The 25,155-nt window shown below is 43.8% G+C and overlaps 1 protein-coding gene across 2 annotated transcripts in view; it reads right to left on the bottom strand.

Moving 5' to 3' along the window:
* WAS (WASP actin nucleation promoting factor) overlaps nucleotides 1-25,155 on the bottom strand; it is a 372,670-nt gene that overhangs the window by 261,720 nt on the left and 85,795 nt on the right. For both annotated transcript variants that reach the window (XM_069647523.1, XM_069647524.1), the window contains exons 2-3: nucleotides 5,121-5,261; nucleotides 3,896-3,982 (exon numbers count right to left, since the gene is read on the bottom strand). In XM_069647523.1, the coding sequence (XP_069503624.1) occupies nucleotides 3,896-3,982; nucleotides 5,121-5,261 (228 nt within the window). The remainder of the gene's footprint in view (nucleotides 1-3,895; nucleotides 3,983-5,120; nucleotides 5,262-25,155) is intronic.

A 25,155-nucleotide genomic window follows, 5' to 3' on the forward strand; every position in this document is an offset into this window, starting at 1 on the left:
ATTACGCAGATCAATGAGTATCTGGGCAAAACTTCCCCTATCAGTGATGGGCAGAGCCTATGTGGTCAAAATGATTGTCCTCCCCCGGTTCTTGTACAAATTCCAAAATGTGCAATACTATATAAAAAATTCGTTCTTCCGCCTACTTTAGATGATTGTCCGTGAATTCCTCTGCGGAAAGAATAGACACAAAATAGCACACTCCACCCTGGAATTAACATATGCGCAGGCGGAATCCAACTCCCGAACCTCGAAAAATACTATTTAGCTGCCCAACTTAGCTTTGTGTCCAAATGTCTGGCCGATGAGACCACATCTAAGACCACCCTACTGCAATCTATGCTCTCCCCAATACAACTAAGGGAACTTATCTGGGCTCCACAACACCTGCTGAGAGACATACCCTTTATAGCCACCCTGGGAAAACAAATATGGCAAAGGGTGAAGTCATTAAGTCATTTAAAACACCCATACTCCCCAGAAATACCTATGATCCAAGACATTTGCAAAACAGAAGCAGATTTGCTGCATTTCAGGCACTTGGAAAAAAGGCATCTGCACTTAGGGGGACCTATATGATGAGGGCTCCTTCAGTGAGTTTGAATCACTCCAAAGGGAAGATGACATACACGCTGGTCAATTCCTCTGGTATCGAAGGATACGGGAAACAGCAGAGAAAAAATGGGACACTTGGCCCGAAGAACCAGAGTTAGACCCCCTCATGACGCTGCTATACAATTTGGGGGAAGGACAGAGAGCGGTCTCTCAGATATATAGCCACCTCAGCGACACCCCCAACCCAAAAAGCGAGACAATGAAAAAAAAATGGGAGACAGACATGGGACGGGAAATGTCAGAAGGAGAATGGAACAGAGCGTTAACATATCCTAAAGCTGTGTCCAGAAACCATAGATTCCGGTTCGTACAATTAAACATGCTGCACCGAACATACCTGACCCCCTGCAGGCTAGCGACAATCAAACAAACTAGACCCCACTGCCCATGGTGTAAGGCGGATAAAGCAGACCAACTTCATATGTTCTGGGAATGCAACAAAGTGCAAACTTTATGGATGAAAATAAAGCAGACATACGAGAAAGCAGGCACCTCCAACTACAGGTGGGCCCCCGACGAGTGCCTCCTAGGGACATACCCCAGACCAGCAAAACTTAAACACTGGGTGAAACTTATAGACTTAACGTGCATATTGGCTAAAAGACAAATTGCCATGTCCTGGAAAAAACCCGCAGGGCCAAACTATAAGGCATGGCGCAATGAGCTGGAAAGATGGGTCAATGCAGAAACAAGAGCATGGGAAGATAGCGTTATCAGGTCAACCGATGAATCGAGCGCAACTCTTGAGGCATGGAAAGAAATAACTAGTAGCATATTTTACCCCTCAGACGATAAACCCCCATGAACAAATACAGACTGGATCGCATTGAATTGCGTTAACACGACACCCACAATGGAGGCACGAACAGACTCCCGGAATCCCGGGATTCCCCCCTGCTCCCAATACCCTTCCCCCTGCCGTTCACCAAGAGACTGAATAAGGATATCGAGACTAGGAGACAGTTAAATGTTGTTAAGTTAACTTTACAAAAGTAAAAACGTTACTATTTATTATGTAATGTTGTCAATCCTGCTAATAACGACGCATCCAATTTTACATGTGTAGTTGTATGATAATAAATGCCAATAAACAAATTTGGAAATAAATAAATTCACTCTAATTACACAGGTACATTGACTCTGACAAGAATCTGTGGTTAAACTGTCTGTAACGCTATCTTGCGGTTTGCCCCTGCCAGGGACAGGGCCTGCTGGGACGTTTAGTCCCTTTCTGATGTTTGAAGTGCTGAAGACCTCAAGAGGGAAAAGGCAACGCCACATCTTGGAGGGATGGGCAAGTCTAGGGGATCCTCCCCCAACCACCCTCTGGGAGGAACAGCAGGTAGAGGCTGGACCATCCCAATTCCCTTTGGCATGGCACCCTCATAACAGAAGCTGGAGAGTGCATCTAACCACACAACCCTATTTTACACAGGGATCTGGGCTGTCCTGCACAAGGAGGGTGTCATAAGAAAGTGAAGGGTGGGGGTGAAGACTCTGCAAGGTCTGCTGTTCTGTAGAAGGCAAGGAGAGAATTGAAAAACTGCCAATTGCAGGTGGTTCATATCTGTCAAATTCAATTGTGTTTCAGTAGCCAGTTTAAAATGGGGATTGCTTGTATAAAAACTGGATCAGAGGCAGCCGTGCAGCCTGGACTGTGGCAGGTAGGCCAGTGAAAAGTACTCATCAATAAGGGCTGCACGCCTGTGCGTTACCATTGCTATGTATCAATGCCACGTCTCTAAAAATTACACTTCTCCTACTTTCACTGCTGCACTGCCCTCTTCTACTCCACATTTAGATTGTCACGCTCTAGGTACAGCATTCATGAGCACGCGAGGAATTATTAGCCAGGCTGGGAGAAGCATTGGATCTCCTTCTGGCATCATACAGGGAATGGCAGCTGTACTCCCTGTGAGGCTGGTGTGTGCCAACACTGCATTTTGCAGTGTTCTCCAAAAAGTCAGGGATTGATCTGAGGTCCTCCTGCAGTTGACAATTAGAGTGGGTGTCTCCTCTGAAGGCTGTGGTATTCTTTTACAGGTGATGGCTGCAGTAATTGCTACCTCTGAGGGATGTGTCCTCCTACGAGCAGTACGTCCTGAGAGATGCAGTCAAACCATGCTTCTCAGTACCTGATGGGGGTGGCATTAATTTGAGGATCTCCTGGATCAGTCTCCATCCTTAGCTACCTGCACACCATGGTGACAACTCTGTGCCCTGTGACTCAGGAGCCCACCACAGAAACAATCTGAGAGTGAGGTAACCAACCCAATTCCAAATCATACAGAGTGGCGGTTGCTGAGCTGGGTTAGGCTGAGACTTGAGGAAATGGAAAAGACGTCAGACAGGAGTCCTGTGGTCTCTGATACCTGACTATGCTCTGCATCTGATGGCTACATTGTCTAGGGTTTTTAGCACAACATATCAATAGGGTTAAAGGGTAGTTAGTCACATTTGTGCTAGTGCTCACACACACAGGCTCAAAGGAGCAAGGTTTCCATGCACATCTGATCTAACAAGACAAATATACTCACGCCTGTTTTTCACATTACAGTGCATTCTGGGAATTGAAATCCTGCTTTGCTCAATGCATTGTAAAGTACAGCTAGCCCATAAGATGTTAGAATAATGCTGTGCAGTGTTTCACTTGTAGTGGTTGCCAAAAAGTAAGACCTTAGGAGCACTGGTTCCAGTTATTCTCTGCTGCCTGCATATTGAATAACCTGAACTTAAGGAGGCGTCATGTATTTGAGTGATGCAGTTTGTCTGTCCGCAATACATTATTGCTGTTGTGGTAATTTAAACTCCTCGCATCTCTTTTAGCATGTATGTCCAGGCAACAATGCTCAAGTTTCAGGTGTCAATAGTCCACTGCAGCTGACTCGTGTTCACACTCCCTGCACATTCCAAAGGCTGGGGAAACGATTTGGGCACAATGATAAGTGCTTTGGCATTTTACAGGTGCTTGAAACTTCTATGCAAGTCACTCTGAAAGGTTTGGTGTTTGTTTTCTTGTGCTGTATACCTTTCAGTATTTAATGGTTCATTTGCCTATATTAAGATACCAGAATCTCTCATGTTCAGGGTGTTCTTTTGTCAATTTCATTTTTCCAGTGCTGGAAGTGTACACACTGGCAAACATTCAATATCATTTTGTACATAGTGAAGGAAACTAAGCAGATCATTAGAAGAGGAACAGGACATTGGCACTCCCCCAGGCATTCTGTGCGACCTGTGATACAAAATGGGTCCCAGAAAGCGGGCAGGGGATACTCACATCCGCAGCAAAGGTGTGGAAGAACGGAGTCGGTGTGAGATAGGTAAACTGGTTGAACAGCTCTTGCTCCCAAATCATCTTCTCATCCTAAAAAAAGCATACAGAGAGAAATTGTAGTGAAATTGTTACCATGTGCTGAATTATTCTTTTAAGTGTCCATGAGATGGTATGGCCACGTAACAAGACACCCCTCTCTCCACTATTCCCAATACCCTGGCGCCATTAACTGCGATACCTGGTTACTCAACCTTCTATTTGCTGTACTCTTCTGCACAATTTGACACATAGGTTTTCAATGAGTTGTAGCTGGACTCCTCTTTATGATATCTCTCCATATGAACTTTAAAGCATGGACTTAAAACTCCGGCCCCTCTCTTGGTCTCTGCCCTACAGAACATTCCTCAGGGGCTCTAAATCAGGTCCACCACCCTACTCCCACATCCGTTGTCTGACCTGTTAGACAGTATTTGATCAACACCACCTTCCTCCACCTGGTATATATTCAAGGGATCTCTAGCTTTGAAGTGCAAATCTCCACCAGGCCAACTGTTGCATTTTTCACACACCAATGAGACACACAAAATCTTCCTTGGATATTTGGACAAATTGGAAAAAGGTTGGCAGGCGCATCATGAATTCTGAATCTCTTGTAAAAGTTCAACATTCAAGGCTGAGTGCCTGAAAAGTTGGGTAGTTGAGACTGGGGACAAGAAAAGGCAGCAACAAGATCAAATCAAGCATTGGCAACAGCAGTTGATTGGACTTTTGAATAGCCATCTCCTGCGACTACGTATACAATCCAGATAGGACAACATATTCAAGTCTACAGCAACACAGTGAGTGGGTGAATAGTATGCCCTCTACTGCAGAGGTGTATGTGTGTGTGTGTGTTTGTAGTTGATACACTATTTTACTGTCATAACGTTTTGACACTGGGTGGTTGTTCAGAATTGTGTGCAATCTTTCCCTTTAACCTGTGAAAAGGGACCCTGGGAGGCACTGTCAAAGCGTGTTTTGCCATCTCATATGTGTCACCAGAAGTACAGAAAAGTGACTTAGCAAGAGAATGTGTATGTGTGCATGTGAGTGTGTTGTGATACCCACAAACATGGATACAAATACATGTAACGTGAGAATCTTTCTACTGGAGAAAAACAGCACAGATCAGTTGTGATCCAAAACAACATAACGGACCCCACCATCTGGTGAAGAACCTGTTACTTACCTTGAGGTCATAGAGTCGAATGAAGTAACAACGCCTGGGATTGTCTTTTACAAAGCACAGGACCCCAGTATGTTGCTTGGTCCAGCGATTGCTGCAGTGGGGCAGAGCCAGGTACAGCTGCACCACTGTGGTGGCCAACGTCTGGAACCAGAGAGCATGGAGAGAACAAGAATTAGTTACATGGATCCCTCTATGTGTACATGCAGCACAGGTGAGCAGAAAAGACAATTCCTTAGCCGCTCACAGCGTGAGAAACAATAGCTCCTATAGCCTCTCAAAACATGGAACCCAGGAAATGACTACTGAAAACCCTGCAGAGCTATCCACCACTCAGAACTAAGAGTTCATTTCTGCAGAACAAGCACAGAGCTAATCTCACAGGACTCTTTGCACACTAGTGGTGCAATGGAAAGCTTTTAATTCCAAGGTAACAAGGAACTATGGTATATCTCTCTCCTGTGGCCGCCATCCCTCCTGGAGCTCACCATAACAGCTTCAGGGACTCTGATACAAAAGCCATTTTTGCAGTTGTCGCTTCTTCATAATATTTTATGTCATTCTTTTAGTCTTTTCCAAAAGTGGTGTTATGTAGCTTTGCAAAGCAAAGAAAGTAAGTTAATGGCCCAAACCTCCCCTCACAATTTGTCACTCCCGGTGTCTGCAGAGGGAGATATGCAGACATCTGTACCTCCACCTAGAAAGCACCAACACACATACACACAAGCGCACGCTTGTACATGGTTATAACAGATAAAGGACCTTTCCTGCATCATCGGCTGCTGATCCACTGCTTCTGCTGGCGTTCAAATAATGTCAGTGTGCACCTGGAACATGTCTATGATGGCCCTGACCAAAGTAGGGGCTTCTGCACATCCTCATCATGATTTCTGTAGTGAAACATAATATCCCCTAATTGCTGTAATGTCGCCATCTGTCAAGGAGTGTGCAAACCTCTCCAGAGGATATCAAGCATAGCCTGTAAATGGCAGCGCAGTCAGTAAGCACAGCTGTTCTGAGCATGTTATCTCCCTTAGGTATTAACTGCTGTGCTTCACAGTTCCATTTTTAGAAGTTATCTAAATTTCACTTGGTTTTTGGCAGTTTGTAAAGCAGCAGTAGGTTGTTCAATACTGTTGGTCCAATGACCATTATGGACCTTCCACCGCGTCGTAGTCGTTTGTATTTGCGCGTGATGAATCTCAATCGCATGACCTTTTGAAGAATATATGTTGTGCCCTTTTTTACAGAAAGCTTGTTGAATAGTGTGTTTGTTTTTTTTTTGTTTAACTGTGTCAACAGTTTTTACAAAAAGAAGGCCTTTCCTCGTGAACTTTGTTTTGTTTCTTTGTTTTGTTTCTTTAGGTAGGTTGACTTGCGAGGCTTAAGTCCTTTAGTGTTGCACCTTCTAAGGTAGAAAGTCCAACTCGAGGCTATGCAAGAAATTTCCCATTGCTATGAACGGTCTTTGACTTAACCCGTTCATCAAAAACGTCCACCAGTAATCTTTGTCCAACCTTAACAATTCTGAATATAAATGGCCGAGGCGGATTTCTCTATCAGAGATTAGACCTGGGCAGTCAAGGATTAGGTGCTTCAAGCTTTCAATTGTGTCAGGCGCCACACAAAAGCGACAGGAATTGACCTCTGTTTTTCCACAAAGTCCCAGTATCTCGTTTGTTTGCAAGATGTTTATTCTTGCTCTCAAGAAAGTTGAGCAGATTTTTTTGTTTGGGAATTTCAGTAGGTAAGTGATGGGCTTGTTTATTTTTGCGCGAAGGGCAGCAGGTGAGCTACAGACTTATAGCTCAACGCTTTTGACTGCGTATCACACCAGTCTGTTTCTTAGAATTTGTTTGCAGTCTTAGTTGGATTAGTCAGGAGTTCCTCTTCGGTGCTTCCTATCTCTTCCAAAATTTTCTGGTTTTTGCTGATCCACGCTTGAAGCATTTTGTTTGTGCCTTTCTTCATTTATTCGTGGATGAGTGTGTAGATTTTTTCTTTGGATGATCTAGTTTTTCTGTAGAGCATCAGGCTGTTGAGAGACACCGTACCTTTGAGCGAGATGAGACTGAGCTCTCTTCTTATTAGAGCCATCGGAGTGAAGGCTGGAAGGCAGAGTAACTTCCTCTAGAGGAAACCTTCCAGTTTTGGCCAGATGGTTTCCGGGATGGTTGGCATGGCTTCCGCTCCGTATGTGAGAGTTGGCACCACTTTCGCATTATAGAAGTTGATTCCCGCTTTCAGCGAGAAACGACCACAGTTTTTTTTGTCCATCAGGATCATTTGGTTGGTCAAGGTTTTGTTTTTAAGGACCAAGGTTTCTTGCATCGGTAGTTCTCTGTTTTTGTTGCTGAAGGTGATACCCAGATATCTGAAGGTTTCAACTTCTTCCAGTCGTTCGCCAGCAAGGAACCAAGCACTGTGGACTTTCCGTTTGGCTGATTTGACCAGTCGCATCACTTTGGTCTTCATCGTGTTGCTTTCTAGGTCATTGGTTTTGAGATATCCATTCAAATTGTCCAGTTTTCTCTGTAGCCCGATCTTAGTTTGATCAATTAAAATGATGTTGTCCGCGTAAAGCAGCATGCTGACCTTTTCGGTGCCCAAGGTCGGTGGAAATGCTTTGATGTTTTTTTCAGAGCGTTGGTAGTGTGTTTTTAAGTTTATTTTCTGGTTAACGTGTACATGGGGTTAGATGGTCTGTTGATCTTAAGCCCACTAACAGTCTGGCTCGTTGTTGTGAGTGGCCCAACACCCTAGAATCTCTGTGCCCAGAGAGGCTGTCCATTAAGGTTTTAGAGAGAAAAGACCACACAGGCCGGAACAAAGCCGCTGCCAACCAGTATAGCCAGTGAGAGCAGACTGGACGTTCCATTTGCATAAAACATTACTCACATGAAATGAGAGCACCATAACTTCATGTATTTCTAAATTACTGTGCACATGTCCAAACACTGCAACCAGAGACTCTCTCCCAGTAAAATACCATCCAGCTAAGAAACCCTACCCTGACAGCTTCTAGAATCTTTAATATATAGTTGGTCAAATTTAATGAAAACATAAAATCATCCTACGGTAACAACTCTTGGAGTATCGCTGTCTGGGCATTCCATTGTTTTTAATTGATATCCATCGAGAATTCTGACAAATATAGTTTGATATTTTTTCTTAAGTGGTCATTGAGGGTTTCAGCTCCCCTGGTGGCTGCCTTTCTGTGTTCTGCTGTGAAGAGGACAACAAATATTCCACCTGCAAATCTCCATGCCATATTACTTTATGCAAGATGTTGTCACATATTCCAGGCACAAGCAGAGACTTTGGACAATACAGATATTTACTAAGTAAGACACTTGCTTAAGATTATGTGGAGGTAGACCTGTACACTAACAAGGGAGTTGTTAAACATGTTACAAAGTATCAGAAAAAATAAAGATATGTGCTTCAATAATTCATCCCATTCATTACAACATACTGATTATCTAATCGGATAAATGCACGAATACTATTTGTGCCCCTGCCCGCCCCCATACATATATATACTGTTCTTTCACTGCTCTTGTGTTTTTGAAAACCTTAAACTAGACCACAATAATGCTTTTTTGTTGTTGAGGTTTGTAGGCAGGGTTTCCCCACTAAAGGCAAAGGTTTCTGCAGACATCAATTTCGAAATGTACCTCTGCACGTGTTAAGATGTCCTGATAGGACCTGGGCAAAAGGTGGCAGAGAGACGAGGGCTGTCCTCATTCAGTCCTAGATTTGCAAAGTTCCAAAAAAATCAATTATTATAAGGAAACTACCAGAGGTCGAAAGCAAGGATGCGTATGCGGCACAGAGCAAAAAAAGCTGCAAGGGATGAGCAAGGAGCAAAACTTGATTTTAGGGCAGGTGAGTAGCTATTTGCACGTTGAGAATATTTAGGCAATTTTACAATTGTTTACAGGTACTTCTTACCAGTTACATGTCTAGCTTCTATAAGTCACTGGGCTGTGTATGTATGTTTGGTGCTGCTCTGCGTGATTGATACTTGTGTTTGTGCTGTGATCTGCAGTAGTCAATAACTTGGAACCTGGAGGCCCTTCCTATATGTGAGCATCTCCCAACCTCCTGCGGCTACTAGGCGGACATCACCGGCTTTGCTTCTGCATTGCGTGCAGTGCTTCCGAGCCTGGCCTAGCCAAGTGAGTGGGCCAGATTCCAGAAAGCCCACAGATTCCAGCATATGGGGTCCATCAGCAAAATGACGCCAGACTCTCCAGCAGTCAGATGATGTCCATGAGCTATGAATTAAAATGAGGCAAGCTATCTACTGCAAGCATGGTAGGCGAGCTATAGCTGGGATAAGAATGAGGGAATGGCTCACATTTGTGGGAAGGGCTTTTGGGCCTGGCTCTCCCTGCCTTCTATGAAGCACCATCAAAGGAACACTTGGCTCCATCCACTTCTTCAAGTCCCACCTATATCAAGGAACGCTGCGTGCATTTGCACGCAGACATTTGTGGGAAGTGCTTTTGGGCAAGTGCTCTTTCGCTGTTACCGGCTCTCCCTACCTTCTGTAAAAGCACCATCAAAGGAAGCAGCACGAGATTTGAATTGCACATCTTTTGCTACAAACTACTGTGTGGACTATACACTTTAACTGGACTTGTACTTTTGATTATTTCCCAGGTTTTTACTGCCTCCAAAGCTTTCTAATCATTCAATTGCACTTGGTTCCGCCCACTTATTCAAGTCCCACCTATATCAAGGAACGCTGCGTGCATTTCTGGGAAGTGCTTTTGGGCAAGTGCTGTTTCGCTGTTTAGCAGGTTAGTGGTGGGTGACGTATCTACATCTTTATTTTTATATTTTTTATTTTGTATTGTCTAACGTGTAACAAACTTCTCTCAGCCCTGCTCATTTTAAATCGTTAGCCCGCTTTGCGATGCCTTCTGGTATCTTATCGCTGAAAATAGCAATACCTCCTCCCAAATATCCACTTCGACCATTTCATCTACAGTGCTGATTCCATCTGCAACTGAACTCGAAGTTATTAACTTTGATGCTCATCCTGAAACTACAGTAATAGCACAAGTACATAGTTACCTTCCCCAATCATCCTCTACTGTGAGTCAAGAAAATGCAACTAACAACCTAGCCAACGTTGTTCAAAAGTCTGAATTCCACCCTGGTTTGGATGACACGATGCCTGCAGCAGATGCTCCTCTAGTTCCCTCACCTTCACCCGCAATCATTCCTGCACAGCCCCTCCCCACTTTCCCTCCCCATCCATGTTCCACAAACCTATCCCAATCACCCATTATGTTTGCAAACTCTACATACAATTCATCTGTGCTCTAAATCTCCTTTGCAAATCCCATTTCCCAGAAAATCTGCTTTTCCGCGAACTCAACAGTCTGTTTCTCCTCGAGCCACTGCTGCTCCATTCATAGAACTGACTCTAACCGCCATGAACACTGCTCTCTTGTCATTAACTAGACTCTTTGAAAACCTGGATAACAAGATCAACTCACTGACTTCCCTAATACAGCAACTTTTACAGCGTGACCCAGTCACTGTTGCTGGGTCTCTACCCCGAAACCAGGTTGACAGGCCCACGGCCCCTGATGTGGGCTCCATTGAGAGACTTACCAATAAAGTGACTTTTCCCTCTATCATGTTTGGAAAAGAAAACTCCACTCCAGATCCTACCCAAGTTGATGCGATCATCATACTTTCTGATGCCCAACCATTGGCTGATTCCTCATTGCCACAAATTCTAGGCAAGCCAGCATTTACTACATTTACTAAATCAAAAGAATCTGCGAAACCTCCTGAGATCTTGAAAAAGACCAAGAATATGAAATCCTCTTCGCCACAAGCACGATCAGGCTCGCAACACTTTATCCAATCATTGACTTTGCTGAACAAACAAGTGCAGATAGCTAAATCTGCTATTACTACAAAATATGCAATGCTAGCTCATAATAAAGAAATTAAGCAGAAAAAGAGCACAAACAATGCTTGTCCTTCCGCCTCATCTGTCAGTCTACAGTACGAAACGCTCGATGAACTCCTTCAAGAAGTGGAGCTTCAGCATAAGAAGGCCTTTGTGTCCTCCTTGGATACTCAACCGATCTCATCTTCCGCACCGCCAGACCTTACTTTGGAGTCACTTCCATCTTGTAGAAAAGAATTCCTAACTATGGAACAAAGGTGTATTGAGATTGCTAAATCAATTGCCTAGTTCACTACCTTGCCACAAGATAACAAACTAATTCAAACAATCTCACTCAAAGTTATGAAAAATCTATGCCTTACCACCTCGCAGGTAAGAGGACACGACCATGCTTACCCTCGGCTGATCTAGTATCCAAGTCTCGACTCACATCAGTAAGTAATACTGGTGTCATCCGAACTGAAACATGATGAAAATTTACATACCTCGGCACACTATCATCAGCTGACAGTTCAATGATGAGGCAACCCATTCCCAACCTATGACTTGAACAGGACTAGCATCTTGAATATCTTAAGTGACATTCCAAGTTTGGAAGATCTTTCTTCATCTGACAACAAGTACAGTTCTCGCAGGATAGTGATCTGGCAATCGCAAGACTCTGGATATGATCGGGTATGTACTTAATAACATGTGGCAAGCCAGAGCTCACCATTTGATTTGGGATTTTTTTCTCACCCAACAACTTTTGCAAAACAAATTTAGGAAATACAGACCATCCGATGAAAGTACTCATCCAAAGAGGGATATTTCATCCCTCCCGTCCCAAAAGGTGACGTGCACATAAGGAGCCTTTGACTTTTCTCGACAGGTAGAGTCTGCTACTGAATTAAATTATACTTCACATTTGCGTTATGTGACTCAGAATGAACAACTCAAGACTGATCATTCTCAGGTCTACAATCTTGCCAGTTGGAACACCAGGGGATTTAGGCATCTCTTGAACACCAGCTCAAATTCCTTGAATAATTATGATGTCATTGCTCTTCAAGAAATTCGGCTATCTGAGCCACCAACTTGGGACGGCTTTAGTGTCTCACTGTTGCCTGCCAAAACCTCAGCTAAAGGCAGACCACCAAAGGCTGTCCTCCTGGTTGCGGTTAAGACTACCTTTGGCCTACAACTTGAACTGTGGGCTTCTCCCAACATATATATTCAACTGGTAAAGATAAAGACTCTGTCTAAAATAATAGCCTTAATAAATGTATACTGGAATTGTGCTGGTGTAAAGGCAGACATATTTCTACAAGATTTAGAAGATATTTTAGATCTTATCACCAATGACTCCTCAATAGCACACACCATTTTAGCAGGTGAGCTGAACATACATTGTAACCCCTTCAGAATTAGTCCTCGTATGCCGTTGGTCCTCCTTAAAACCAATAGACAACTGGTTATGCTCAATTGAGCCGTTCCAGGTGATGTTACCCCGCAGAACACCTGGAAAAGATAACAGTAAAAAGCAATCATTGATTACATAAATACAGAATTCAACAAAGGTAGCAGGCACCCCTCTCTCGGAAGAACAAGGCATGATAACCTGTTCAGAGATGGGAAATATCCATTTGCATATCATTCTTTGTCCCACCCACGTGGGCAGTCCAGCACCGAAATGCTATGGCAATTCCTCTCTGAACTCTCAGCTTCACCTCACTGATGATGCCCAACAAGGCTAAAACACGTGTATGGGGTTGCTGTTGGTACTCTTGTTCAGAAAGGATTGCCATAGCATTTCGGTGCTGGACTGCCCATGTGGGCAGGACAAAGACTGATATGCAAATAGATATTTCCCATCTGTGAAAGGTACAGTGAGCAAAAAGCAGATGGCTGCGAACTCTCAAAGTGGTTAACAACCACTGAACAGGTTATCATGCCTTGTTCTTCCGAGAGAGGGGCGCCTGCTACCTTTGTTGAATTACATATTTACAGAACGAGATATATTTGCTACCATTTAATGCTTCCAGATCAAGCCCCAGAAGCACAGTGACCACGAGCATCTCTCACTAACTTGGACATGGGACTCTATCCCAGCACCAGCAAAATTGCAATCTTACAAAACTACTCTTACCATATCTGGTGGCAGAAATCGGTTTTGATGGATCCCAGAATCGTTGAAAAATCGAAATGATCAGATCCCAACCACGGAAAATATACTACACTCAGAATTAATATATTCTGAAGGACTATGTTGCGGCTTAACAGACGTTCAAACAACAACCGTCTATTTTCTCTAAGTGTATTCATAAACACAAACATGTATATGATGCAAATTACACAAAAGGAAAACTGCTTTTAGCCAGCCTAAAAGAAAACTCTGCCATTTACCATCTGCGATTGTATCCAGTAGACTGAGGCAGCTTACCACTCAATATAAAAATTTGATAAAATCATGCAGAGCATTAGTTATGCAGAATGACGGTGAACAGATGCTGCAAGTTCTAGCATCCAAAAACTCAGCCCTAATTTGGGGCTTAATCAATCGAGCGAACCATATCACCCAGACTCCCATGCAGATCAATGCAGTCCCGGAAGAAGTTTGGAACCGTTATTACTGCACCCTCTATGCTCCTAATACTACTTGTGGACATCCTCCAGCCGGAACATCATCTGGTGACATTATCATTGCTTTCGATCAAGAAGACATCCTGTATTATATCTCGAAATTGAGTTCCTCTGGGGTACTAGGGCCAGATGGGCTCAGTAATGCTATGCTGAAAGCCCACCCTGAAGCCTGGGCCAGAGTTCTCTGTACCATATTTGTCCATATTGTGAGATCTCAAAAAATTCCACCTTTATGGCGGAAGTCAATTTTTGTTCCCATCTTCCAAAAAGGAGATCGGCAATAACCAGACAACTATCTGCCTATTGCCTTAATTGATGCCCCGGCTAATTTGGAGAGATTTTAATGGTCTAGACCAGCCGTTCAGGTCGGGTCCCGCAAAGGGACCTCGTAGTAAGGCGCTAAGTATTTAATGGCGCTGCAGCCTTTTACGGCGCCGTTAAACACTTAGCGCCAGGGTCGTAATGAGGCCCTATGTATTTTAGAAATATCACCTCCCACTTTTCAACAGCAGTTTGTAGGATGCACAAACGTGAACAGTCTCACTGTGGTAACTTGTGTTAGTTTTGGGTTCCTGTTTAGATTCAACTCTGCTTCAGCTAGGTAGGAAGTCCACTGTGAGCTCATACTTCCTGTTTGTCCGCGAGTCCATTCTGCCATGACTGATAAAACCCTGCAATTTGCACATTTCATCTTGCCTTAGAACGAGTGTGAGCAGAGTGCCCAACACGATAGGCTATTTTTATGTATTAAGCAAACAGGCACCTAAACGGCTTCTTGGCACGGAGCAGAAAGATTACGTGTCATGTTCTGAGTCACTCTTAGACACTCCCCATCCTTATGTGGATGTGGTTCAGGTTGGCTCAGGCAGAGCGGGAACAGGAAACATAGGGGAAAGAAAGGAAGCAGAAAAGAGGAAAAAGGTTAGTTGTGACATAGGTGCTAATAAAGAAGGTGCTGCCTGCATAGCACTTGAGTCTTTCATTATGCTGTGTAGGATGCAACACAGTTGCATAGTTTCCAGCTTGGACCTGCTCTTTGTGTTCCAGAGCCGCTGCTGTGGCCCAGGCGAGCACAAACAGGCACACGGCCGCTTCCCGCTAATTCTGAGGTTTTTGCTTGCACCTCGACGCGGCCTAGTTGCTGAGAGTCCCCTTCGCAAGCCTCCTGCTGTGTTCATCCAGAATGGCTGTGCACCCCTGTGGGGGCGGTGCATCCACCTTGTATGGTGACCGTGTCCCATGCAGGGACTATGTACCTGCAGTAAACTGCCGAACTGATGACCGCCATACCCTGATTACATATTTCGGATGCACAGTGATGCACTACTGTTGCCAGATACCTGCTTCCTCAGTCATCCAGGAAGTTTCTGTTCAGGTACAAGACTTTGGTTTCCTCGCCGGATGGTATTAACTGTGGGACATTACCTTTAATATTGCTAGCCAGTGGCCACCAGCCTGTCTGAAACATCACTGCAGCACGTTGTTGTTATCTACTTCACTTACAATGTCCACGATTACCTGCTACTTACATATCTGTCTGTTATCATGTCCTCTGATAAAGTCTCCTCCTCCATCTCATTTAGGTGACCCACCTCTCATGCTGGTGGCCCACCAATGCATACTTTACACTTTCAAATGCTCCTCGATTTTGACATTGTTGACTCCATTAACCTGGCACCTAGATGGGTATTGGGTGGATGAAAGCCTTTGATGTGTTTCTGGATGCAAAGGGTCTACAAAACAACAAGCGGGTGAGAGGCCTGTGAATGCATTTGGTCTGTCTGATGTTTGTGGCATTGGGTATGAGAAGCACCTGAAACATATGCTCGTCTGAAAGAAAGCAAGGGCAAATATTTTGCACGGCAGGCATATAAATGTTGATTATGAGCATCACAGCTTCCAAAGCGCAAATCAAGCAAAGGGCAGAACAATGGATACATTTGCTACGTGCCACAGAGCGCATATCAAACCTTGCGACCATCGCTATTCTAGTGAAGAAGCTGTTAAATTAAAAAAAAATCACAAGTCTTCACCAGATCTGAATCCTCCACAGTTTGAAGGAAGTTTCTGACTATGGCCCGAACCACCACGGTAATTGACATACCAGCAAAAGCCATGGACAAGCTCAAGGTGACTCAGCCGGTGCCATTGTCCCTCTGCCATGCTTTGTATGTGTCTGTGTCTAAACCTGTTGACCCTACTCCCATTTATAGGCGTGTCAAGTTATTGCACCAGAAATATCGAAGTGTTTCTACCATAGTGCTCCTCTGTGTCACCTAACTAAACTAGTTCAATTGTACTCAAGAATATCGGGATGTTTTTGACCAAATCAAAGAGTGAATTGAAAAGGATGTCCTGTACATCCTATTTTGATCCAGATCTATGCACTGATCTGAAAGTGGATGCCAACGCAATGGGTTTGAGTGCCACACCAGTGTTATAACTGGCAGCAAAAGCCTCAGCGATACAGGAGTACAGGAGAAGGGTGCACTCAGCACTCAAGCAGAAAAAGAATGTTTAGCTGTAGTGTGAGCATCATCACCCGCTCTTGTATGTGAAGGTCTTCCCTATAATCACTGACCATTAAGCTGACAACATCCTATGCAAACCAAAAGCAAAAATGCCTGAGGAAAATCCTGTTGACCCTTTACCACATTTGACACAAGAACATCGCTAACTGTCCAGTACATCAAATGTACCGTGCATAATTCCCAACCAGTATCACTTGAACTGAGTGACATAAGCAATGATACGAGCCTAGAACACCTGGTGAAGTGTGAGCCAAATGTTTGGTGTTCAGTGCTTGGTGTCAGTTGGGCGACTACACTTTCCATCTGGGGGCAGGCACTGGTAGAAGACAACATGTTACGCAGCAGTTCAATAGAGGATGATGCATCACACTGGGACAAAGTAGTCTTGGTCAGTGTAAGTAAGTGAAAAGCAATACACCGTACATACAATGCATGGAGAGTATCTCTTGACTAATCTGCTGTGCAATAAACAGTGCGGAAAGTGGAAATAATTGGTCTGAAGCCAGGCATGTGTGAGTTGACTGCGGGTTCGATACCTTTGAGCCTCACCAAGAAGTTTAACTCTATATTATTGTCTAATTCATTGTAACTGATCCTACGAGGATGGTGGCGGTTTTGAGAAATAAGCAGAACCAACTGCCTGCGGAAATGGTCTCTGTGTGAATGGCTGGTTCAAGTCCTGATTCAAGTGTTGGTACTGATGTAATGAGATCTACTGCCACAATGGAGACTGTCTCCAAAGAATCTAGTGCTGCACTTGAAGGTGTAAGTGGTTTATCTGCTCGTATAAGCAACATCCACAAGTGAAGTAAAAGACCCACTTATAAAAAAATCGGGTAGATTTGGAATTAGAGGGATCAGTGTGGACATGTGCATGCAGTCAGAGGAGTTATCTGGGGACGCTGAAGAGGGTTATTCCCCCTATTTCCTAGAGGAAAACCAGCACTTGACTTGCAAAAGTGATCAGATTAATCAATTCTTAGAAATTAATAACAAGGCTAATCTGGTTTCAGATGTGTTAATTCTGGCACCTGTAATCTCGCACAAATTGAGCAAGCGAATTCGGCTCTATTAAGACTTTAAATCTAATCAATGGAATATACCAAGACAATTCTTGACTTACAAGATCTGACTGAAATTAATCAAATATATACAAAATGTGATGCAGTGTGTTCTATGATGATGAGTATATACAATATCTTGCCTGGGAACATGGGTATTGATCTGTCAGAAGAGTTTGAAGGGGCTAAGGCAGCAGGTAATAAAGCGCAACCAAACTATCCCGTTAATGTAGCCTTCCAGGGGAGTGACGATTTGGAAAGTGGCCCGGAGTATACAACTGTAGACAAATCATCTTTCCCAGTTTTCGCCCGATTGTTAGACAGTATGGATAGAGGATATGATACCTTAAATTTCTAAATGCGGTAGGTCCGCATGATACTGAAAGATCTTAGTGCTAAAGTTATCTTCATAGAGGGTTTTATTATAGCCAGGTTGCACGTAGTGGGAGTTAAAAAATCAAGTCAGACGACTGTGAAGTCTGACAAGTTCCCACAGGAGTTATCGATTGACTGACTGCTCCCTTACCGGATGAAAGTGTGTTAGTTGATCCAGTGTAACCGCCTGTTAAAAGAAAATCAAGCAGTGGTGCATGATAGGCTACGGAAGAAGACCCTCGCAACAGTATCAATTTTGGGCACTGTGAACATTGAGGAAGAGGGGGAAAGCAGTTTAACAATTTTAAATAGTACTATGATAGAGTTGCCCATTTAAGTGCAAAGGTTAAAAAAAAATGGAAAAGAGTAAGAATCAAAAGAAATAAAAAAAACTATAAAGCGCCACAAAAGCAGCAGAACAATGGTTTGCGTACATTTTTGAGACAACTGAGGTTTAAGGTGGATGAAACAATTGGGAAACAAGGGGTTGTAAACAGAACTGTGAACTCCCATTTGAAGGTGAAAATGAAAGGTTGGGGCATTCGACAAATAAAGGATATTCCTAATTCTGGTTGTTTAATAAGAGGGCAAGTAACTACCACACAGTATATGAAGCCTATAGTAGGGGTACATAGCTCTGTGGACCTAAGTAAAATTTCGGTTTATCCAGGCTTTGATGATATTCAAGAGGCGGATTTTAAGACAAGAGGGGAGGGCGATAAAATGAAAGATGAAAATTGGGTAGAGGTGGGCAAGGGGAAATGTAAATTGAATGACTCAACTCTCAAACCAACATTGAAGTATGAGTTACGCCCTACTGCCACCTCTTTCAAGCAAAGAGAGAGAATGTCAGCAGATTTGCGCAAAGTTTATCCAATGTTTCGAACCTTAGAGGGGAAGAGGAGGGGGTCCAAAATGAATAAACAAGGTAGGGGAAAATATGATGGTAATAACGATTTGCCATAGCCTGCATAGCTGAGAGTAGAAGTCAGCTGGCAAACAAGGGAAGAGGTAGAGTTAAAGAAGTAGGAAATGGGAATGGGAAGACAAATGGGGACATTCAATGCTTATACTTGGGTCGTCTCTTTGAGAGAATAAGGAAGCCTTTAAATCGGCCCTATATTTTGTCCGAGGTCCCAAGCATCCGTTTGGTAAATTCTAATGACATCCAGCAGATGGAGTTTGTTTATGAAGACTGTGTGGATGTGATCAAAAGTTTTTTGCGATCCCAGATAATTGTGCATACCAAGTACGTAGACTTGTGTTCTAAAGATATGTTTGAAGAGGATGTGATTAATAAACACTTGACGATTAGGGTGCATAATGAGGGGGGGCAATCTAATCATTGGGAAAAAGCTAAAACCTCCAGGAAACCTTTATGATGGACCCACCCATAATAGATGGATTAGAGGTGTATTTTAATAGGGCCCATCTTGGCCTAAAGGGTTGTCTTATGGAGGACTTCTGACTGCCTTGAAGCGTAACCAGGGCTTTGTAGACACATTGTTAGTAAAAGGAGTGATATGCTTGTGACTATGATTACATGGGAAGATGGGAAGTCAAAAATAAATAGATAAAACATGTCTCCTGTTTAAAATGTACTTTAATCCTAGTAGTGCTTTGATTGAAGAATTCTTGACTGACTTTTCATATCTAATGTTAGGAGAACGTCCTGAAGAGGGTGCATACATAAGAGCAGTGGGGACGTCAATGCAGAATGTTTGGATGATCAATGGTATTTGAAACCTGGTAGGGCAAATGTCTCTAGCAAAATGCGAGTCAGGTGTCAATTAATAAGACAAGAATTCGATGCGTGGGATTTGGCCCCTCTTAATGGTATTGTGCAGAGAGATATTTCCCAAATATTAGTTATCTTGGCATAATAACAATTGGAGATCTAATCTGGACTACGTTTTGTATCCGCAGACCTCCTAGTTAGGGGTGGAAGAATAGAGGTCTCAAGTACAAACTTAAGTGATCACTGCATGGTGGTATACGTAGCACCGATAGCTAGACTTGTAACCAGCTCAGCGGTTAACTTAACTTTAGAGATTCGACCTAGGCATCATAGTGTGAGGTGAGGCCAGAAAATGTACCATTATTTAATGATCTAATCACAGGACAGTTTAATCGCACAAATAATGTATTATGCAATTCTACTCAATTTGAACCTAATCTATTTAAGGACAATCAACGTCCTGAATGCTCCTGTCAAAAAGGCTAATAGAACGATCACACTAACATGCATTTGACCATCTGGTACAAAAGTGTAAGAGAGAATTACGCACTAATCTAAGAGTATTGCAAAGAAAAAGGACACTCCCCAAGAGAGAGATATGTCATTTGAAAACTAATTTTAAAAACTCGATACAAGGCCACACATTTTTTAGGGTTATTAATGATGCAGAAAAGATCTTCAGCTGTGTCCTGGAAAATCGTAATGACAGGTTTTGGCAGTTGAATAAATCAGACGGTATTGACTCCTTTCTATAAACTCAACGTATAAAAGAGTAGGTTTGGGGGAGGAAACTGTCAGGATACGCAAGCCCTCCTCATTCACATCTAAGCCATTATCTGCTTCACGGGCTCCTCCACGTTTACGCTCCGCTATTTGGTCCCAACAATCTCTTCCTACATCTCCCAGACGTCCATGCAGAGGGAGAGCTCCTCCTCCGTTATGGTACGCTTCCTGGTTCCCTACGAGAGCTCTGGCTCGGAGGTTCGCGTTGCGTTCCTGCTGGGGGTTGTCAGGGAAACGCTGGAACGCAGCCTGCCGAAGCAGGAAATCACGGAAATGTTTGTTGCAGTGTTACATCTCGCTGACTCCTTAAAAGTTGCTCCTGGCATATCACACTTGCTTCTGAATACTTTTAATTAAGTATTGTGTGTTATGTCTGGTTTTTTGTCTCTTTGGATTTATGACCTCACGCTTTGTCTCTTGACCTTACCTTGTTGTACCCCTTTATGTTTGGCCTAATTACCCGATCCTGAATTCCTGCTTCGTTTCCTTTGACTACTTCTGCTCGTTGTTTTGGACATTGGCGCTGCTCCCACGGTATCGACCTCTGCTACGTTCCACGGACTGCTCTTGCATATCGTTGGCTTTGGCGGTGCTCCCATGGTACTGACCTCTGCTACGTTTTACGGACTGGCTTTGCATACTGTTATTGTTGTTGGCGCCACTCCCACAGTGCTGATCCTTACCACGCTTCACAAACATCTTTTGCCTGCGGTCTGTCATCAGTGCTTCATCCACACTTCCAAGACTGCCACATCATACAGAGCCCCTCATTACAACACCAGCGCTAAACCATGGCGCTATTAGCACCATGGTTGGTGCCGGTGTTGTAACAAGTCTGCCATGGTGAAATGGGTAAATACCGCCCCATTCCAAAGTTGGCGGGCGGTATTTCCCCATTTCACCATGGCCCTTCCCCATTCCCATTTTTGCCCGATAGGTGGTCCAGACCAGCCGTTAAGGTCGTGTCCCACAAAGGGACCTCGTAGTAAGGCGCTAAGTGTTTTTTTAAAAATTCTTTTTATTGTTCAACAACAGTGGTCTCGACAGCTACAGCAACTCTCTCCCACCAATTCACACAAATCGACAAGCAGAAAAAGAAAAAGACATTTACAACTGACATTATACGACTTCATCATCATCTGAGAGCAAATCACATAGATACATACGGAATGGACCCCATATGTCCTTAGGCCGGCTTGCCCCCGGGAGAGTCAAAACATTTTGTTCCTCACACTCGTTGACATATGTCAGTTCGCGAAGGAAAGTGGTCATGCTTGGCGGTGTGGACATTTTCCAGGTTTGTAGGATCCATTTCTTCGCCACTGCGCATGCCACATTAAATAGTCTCCTGGTTTTCTCCGAGCACTTGCCAATGTCTCCAAACAAGTATTTGTGGGGGGTTAATTGCGGGGGTATCTGCGTGATATCAGTCAATAGCTCAGCCACCTCCCCCCAGAATTTCAGAACGGCAGGGCACTCCCAGTACATGTGAAAAGAGCCCACAGACTGAGCCCCGCATTTGGGGCACTCCCCTCCATGCTCTGCACCAAATTTTGCCAGTTTAGCCGGAGTGTAATGCAACCTGTTTAAGAGTTTAAACTGTATCAAGCGTAGACCCGTATTTAATTAAACGTTTTCCGTCAGTGCACAATATCTGCTCCACTTATCTTCCGGGATGGGCATTTGCAGGTCCGTTTCCCATTTGTCCTTGACCTGGTTTATTGTAGGGGTGTGGGTTTGCACTACTGCATACAATTTAGAGATACCCAGGCCGGCATTCATGGTGATGAGCTGTGTGCAGGGGTGTTGGGGAGGTTCATCTGGGAACATTGGCCACCTCTTCTGAAACGCGGCCCTTACCCTATAGTATTGCAATATTTTAAGTGGTCCACCCCCCATCGCTCTCACAAAGTCCTCGTTAAGGCGCTAAGTGGTTAACGGCGCCGCAGCCTTTTACGGCGCCGTTAACCACTTAGCGCCAGGGTCGTAATGAGGCCCAGAGTCTGGTTCACTGGTGTTTTCCATCGTCCTGCACTCACCATCGTCCATTGGAACTGTCCATCTTTTCTGCCCTCGCCTGATTGAACTAGAGACTCTGCCCACGGAATAAGGCGTACGCGTGCCGTCGGGAATAGGGTCCCTTTGCATTGTGTTTGCACTTGGTGATCTCATCTATCCACGATTGAAGACGTACGTGTGCTGTTGGGAATAGGGTTCCATTTGGATTGTGGTTGAACTTGCTGAACTCCATTACCTGACTTAGGTATTAGCCAGTCTATTTAATTGTCTGATGCACTAACCTGTGGCCTTTTTTGCAGTCAGCGGTGTTCCAGTTGTGTCCCTCCACGTCTTTCCATTAATTGACTGCCCTACTGTACAGTTGTATTCAGTAGAGTAGTACATTACTAGGAAGAACTCTTCCTCTACACGACTACTTCAAGGTTCCAGGAGCTAGTTAGTACTTGGCGTTGCAGAGGGCGTTTTGACACTGGGACAGGGATGACATTTTAAACCTAATTAAACGTAGTCAAAAATCAAATGTCCCAGGCCTGGCTGGACTGTCTAATCTGACACTAACATCTAACTTTTAATTACTTCCCTCCTCTTCTCCAGATTCTTCTACTGTTCCTCCCTTCTCTTCGGACTCCCCTCCTCTCATCTCTCCCCTCTCAAATCCATCTACCACTATGCCATCCGCTCCCTATGCCTCTCTCAGCTCTTGATTCCATCTCCTCCTCCCTCACCTCTCTAGGTTGGCTCTCTTTCCACTCCCAACTCAAGTTCAAGTTCCTCTGTCTTGTCTTCAAATCCCTTTATGATCTTGCTCCCCCTTACCTCTCGTCCCTTCTTTCCTTCTACACCCCTTCTCGTCCTCTCCACTCTGCTAATCCTTTACTGCTCTCTCCTCCTCCCCCACCCTGTGACCCTCCCGCTTTTGCTCCTTCCAACTCCTTGCTCCTTTCCACTGGAACCGCCTTCCCCTTCACATCCGCTCTTCTCCCTCCTACCCTTCCTTTCGCTCTTCTCTAAAATCTTACCTCTTCCACTCACCTCCCTAACACCCCACCTTCCCTACCTCCTCCCTTCCCCTTTACCCTTACCTCTTACTCCTCCTCTTCCTTACCCTCTCCATCCCTCTGATCCCATTCCTCCCTTCCCCCCACTTGATTCTTGTCTCACCTTCTCCGCTCTTCTTCCCTCACATTCCTGGTCTTTCCCTCGTCCTTAACTCCTCTTACACCTACCACTCCCTTGCTCACCTCCTCACCACTATAATACTGTAAGCTGTTCTTTATGCTGTTATCTGGTTGTGGTGCAATTGTCATCTACTGCTTGCTGTATGTTTACTTGTTCTTATGTAAAGCACTTTGGAGTAAAGGGCTATATAATTTCAATAACATCCAAATACAAATAACAAGTCTTTATGGTCCAATGTCCTATCTTTACTGTTTTGTAACATTCTATTGACGCAGGTGCTTCCTTGATCGTGGAAATTGGCAGTGCAGATTTTGGTTTTATGGGGGGGGGATAGATTCTCCCCCCCTGAACTGTATACCAATCTCATTACTGGATGCAACAAATAAAATATTTGGCAAGATGCTGTTGAATAAATTACAAAATTGGGCTTCAAAAACAGGTAACCTGGATATTTATCAAGCAGGGTTCAAGATGGGCGTGGGAACAGCTATACACAGTTTTGCAATTTCTGTGTTGGTCAGAAAGGTAAGGGAACAGGGAAGATCAGCATACCTTGCCTTCCCTGATGTAAATAAGGCTTTTGATTGAGTTAATCGAGCAATTCTTTGGAAAGAAATGTCTAATTGTGGTTGTCCAATGCCCTTTATTAGTACTCTAGTAGCCTTACATGAGGATACTAAAATAAAGGTGAGGCTAGATCCTCAGTGACCCTCTATTAAATGGATAGAAACAAATTGTGGCCTTTGTCAAGGGTGTGTTCTTGCCCCTTTTTTATTTTCGTTTTTATATTAAAGATTTGGCCCTATATTGGGACGCAATACGGACTAACCCTCTGTATATAGGACAAACTAAAGTTCAGTATTTAAACTATCCCAACAATACAATAATATGTGATATGACACCAATTGGTCTACAACGGGCCCTTAATAGTATAAATGTATATTTATCAGGGTTGGATCTTAATCTTCATATTCTCAAATCAAAAATACGCCAGGCAACTGATCCCGAAGCTCATGAGACTATTTAATGCTATAGTGGCGAAAGGAGGGGGTTATGCAGTCTATGACAGAGGCAAAGGTAGTGGTGTTTGGCAAACCTGGAAAGGGCCTAACGAAATGCGGGTCATATAGACCTATTGTATTAATGAAAATAGATGCGAAATTGTACACTGGTATTTTAGCAGCAAAGTTGGCCCCTCTCTTTCCAGACTTGATGAACACCGATCAATCAGGATTCATTAAGGAGAGACAGACCTTGGATAATATTAGGAAAGTGATCCACTTAATAGAAAAAATAAATATTAGAAAGATCACAGCAGTGATAGTGTCACTAGACGCAGAAAAGGTGTTTGATCGTGTGGAGTGGCCTTTTTTATTTGCAGCCATGGAACGAATGGGAATGGGAACAAAATGTATCCAAATGGTACAGGCAAATTACCATGCTCCTAAAATAAGATTATCGGCAAATAAACTAGTGCCTCGCATTATAGATATAGGCCGAGGAACGAGAGAGGGAGGCTTTCTTTCGCCACTTTTATATGCTATATATTTGGAGCCATTTCTGCATACACTTAGAGCGAAGCAGACGCTACGGTGTATCCCCTTTGGTGGAGAGGAACATAAGATAGCGGCCTTCGCTGATGATATGTTAATAACATTGACACAACCGGAACAGTCCATACCAATATCAGTAAAGGAATTGGCAGATATCGAACGGGCGGCGGGTCTTAAGGTAAATATGGGAAATAAGTACTACTGGACGTAGGTCTTTCTACAGGTCAGAGGGGGGCACT

The sequence above is a fragment of the Ambystoma mexicanum genome, chromosome 2q, assembly GCF_040938575.1.
Source record: "Ambystoma mexicanum isolate Mex_15411 chromosome 2q, UKY_AmexF1_1, whole genome shotgun sequence".
Classification (NCBI taxonomy): domain Eukaryota; kingdom Metazoa; phylum Chordata; class Amphibia; order Caudata; family Ambystomatidae; genus Ambystoma; species Ambystoma mexicanum.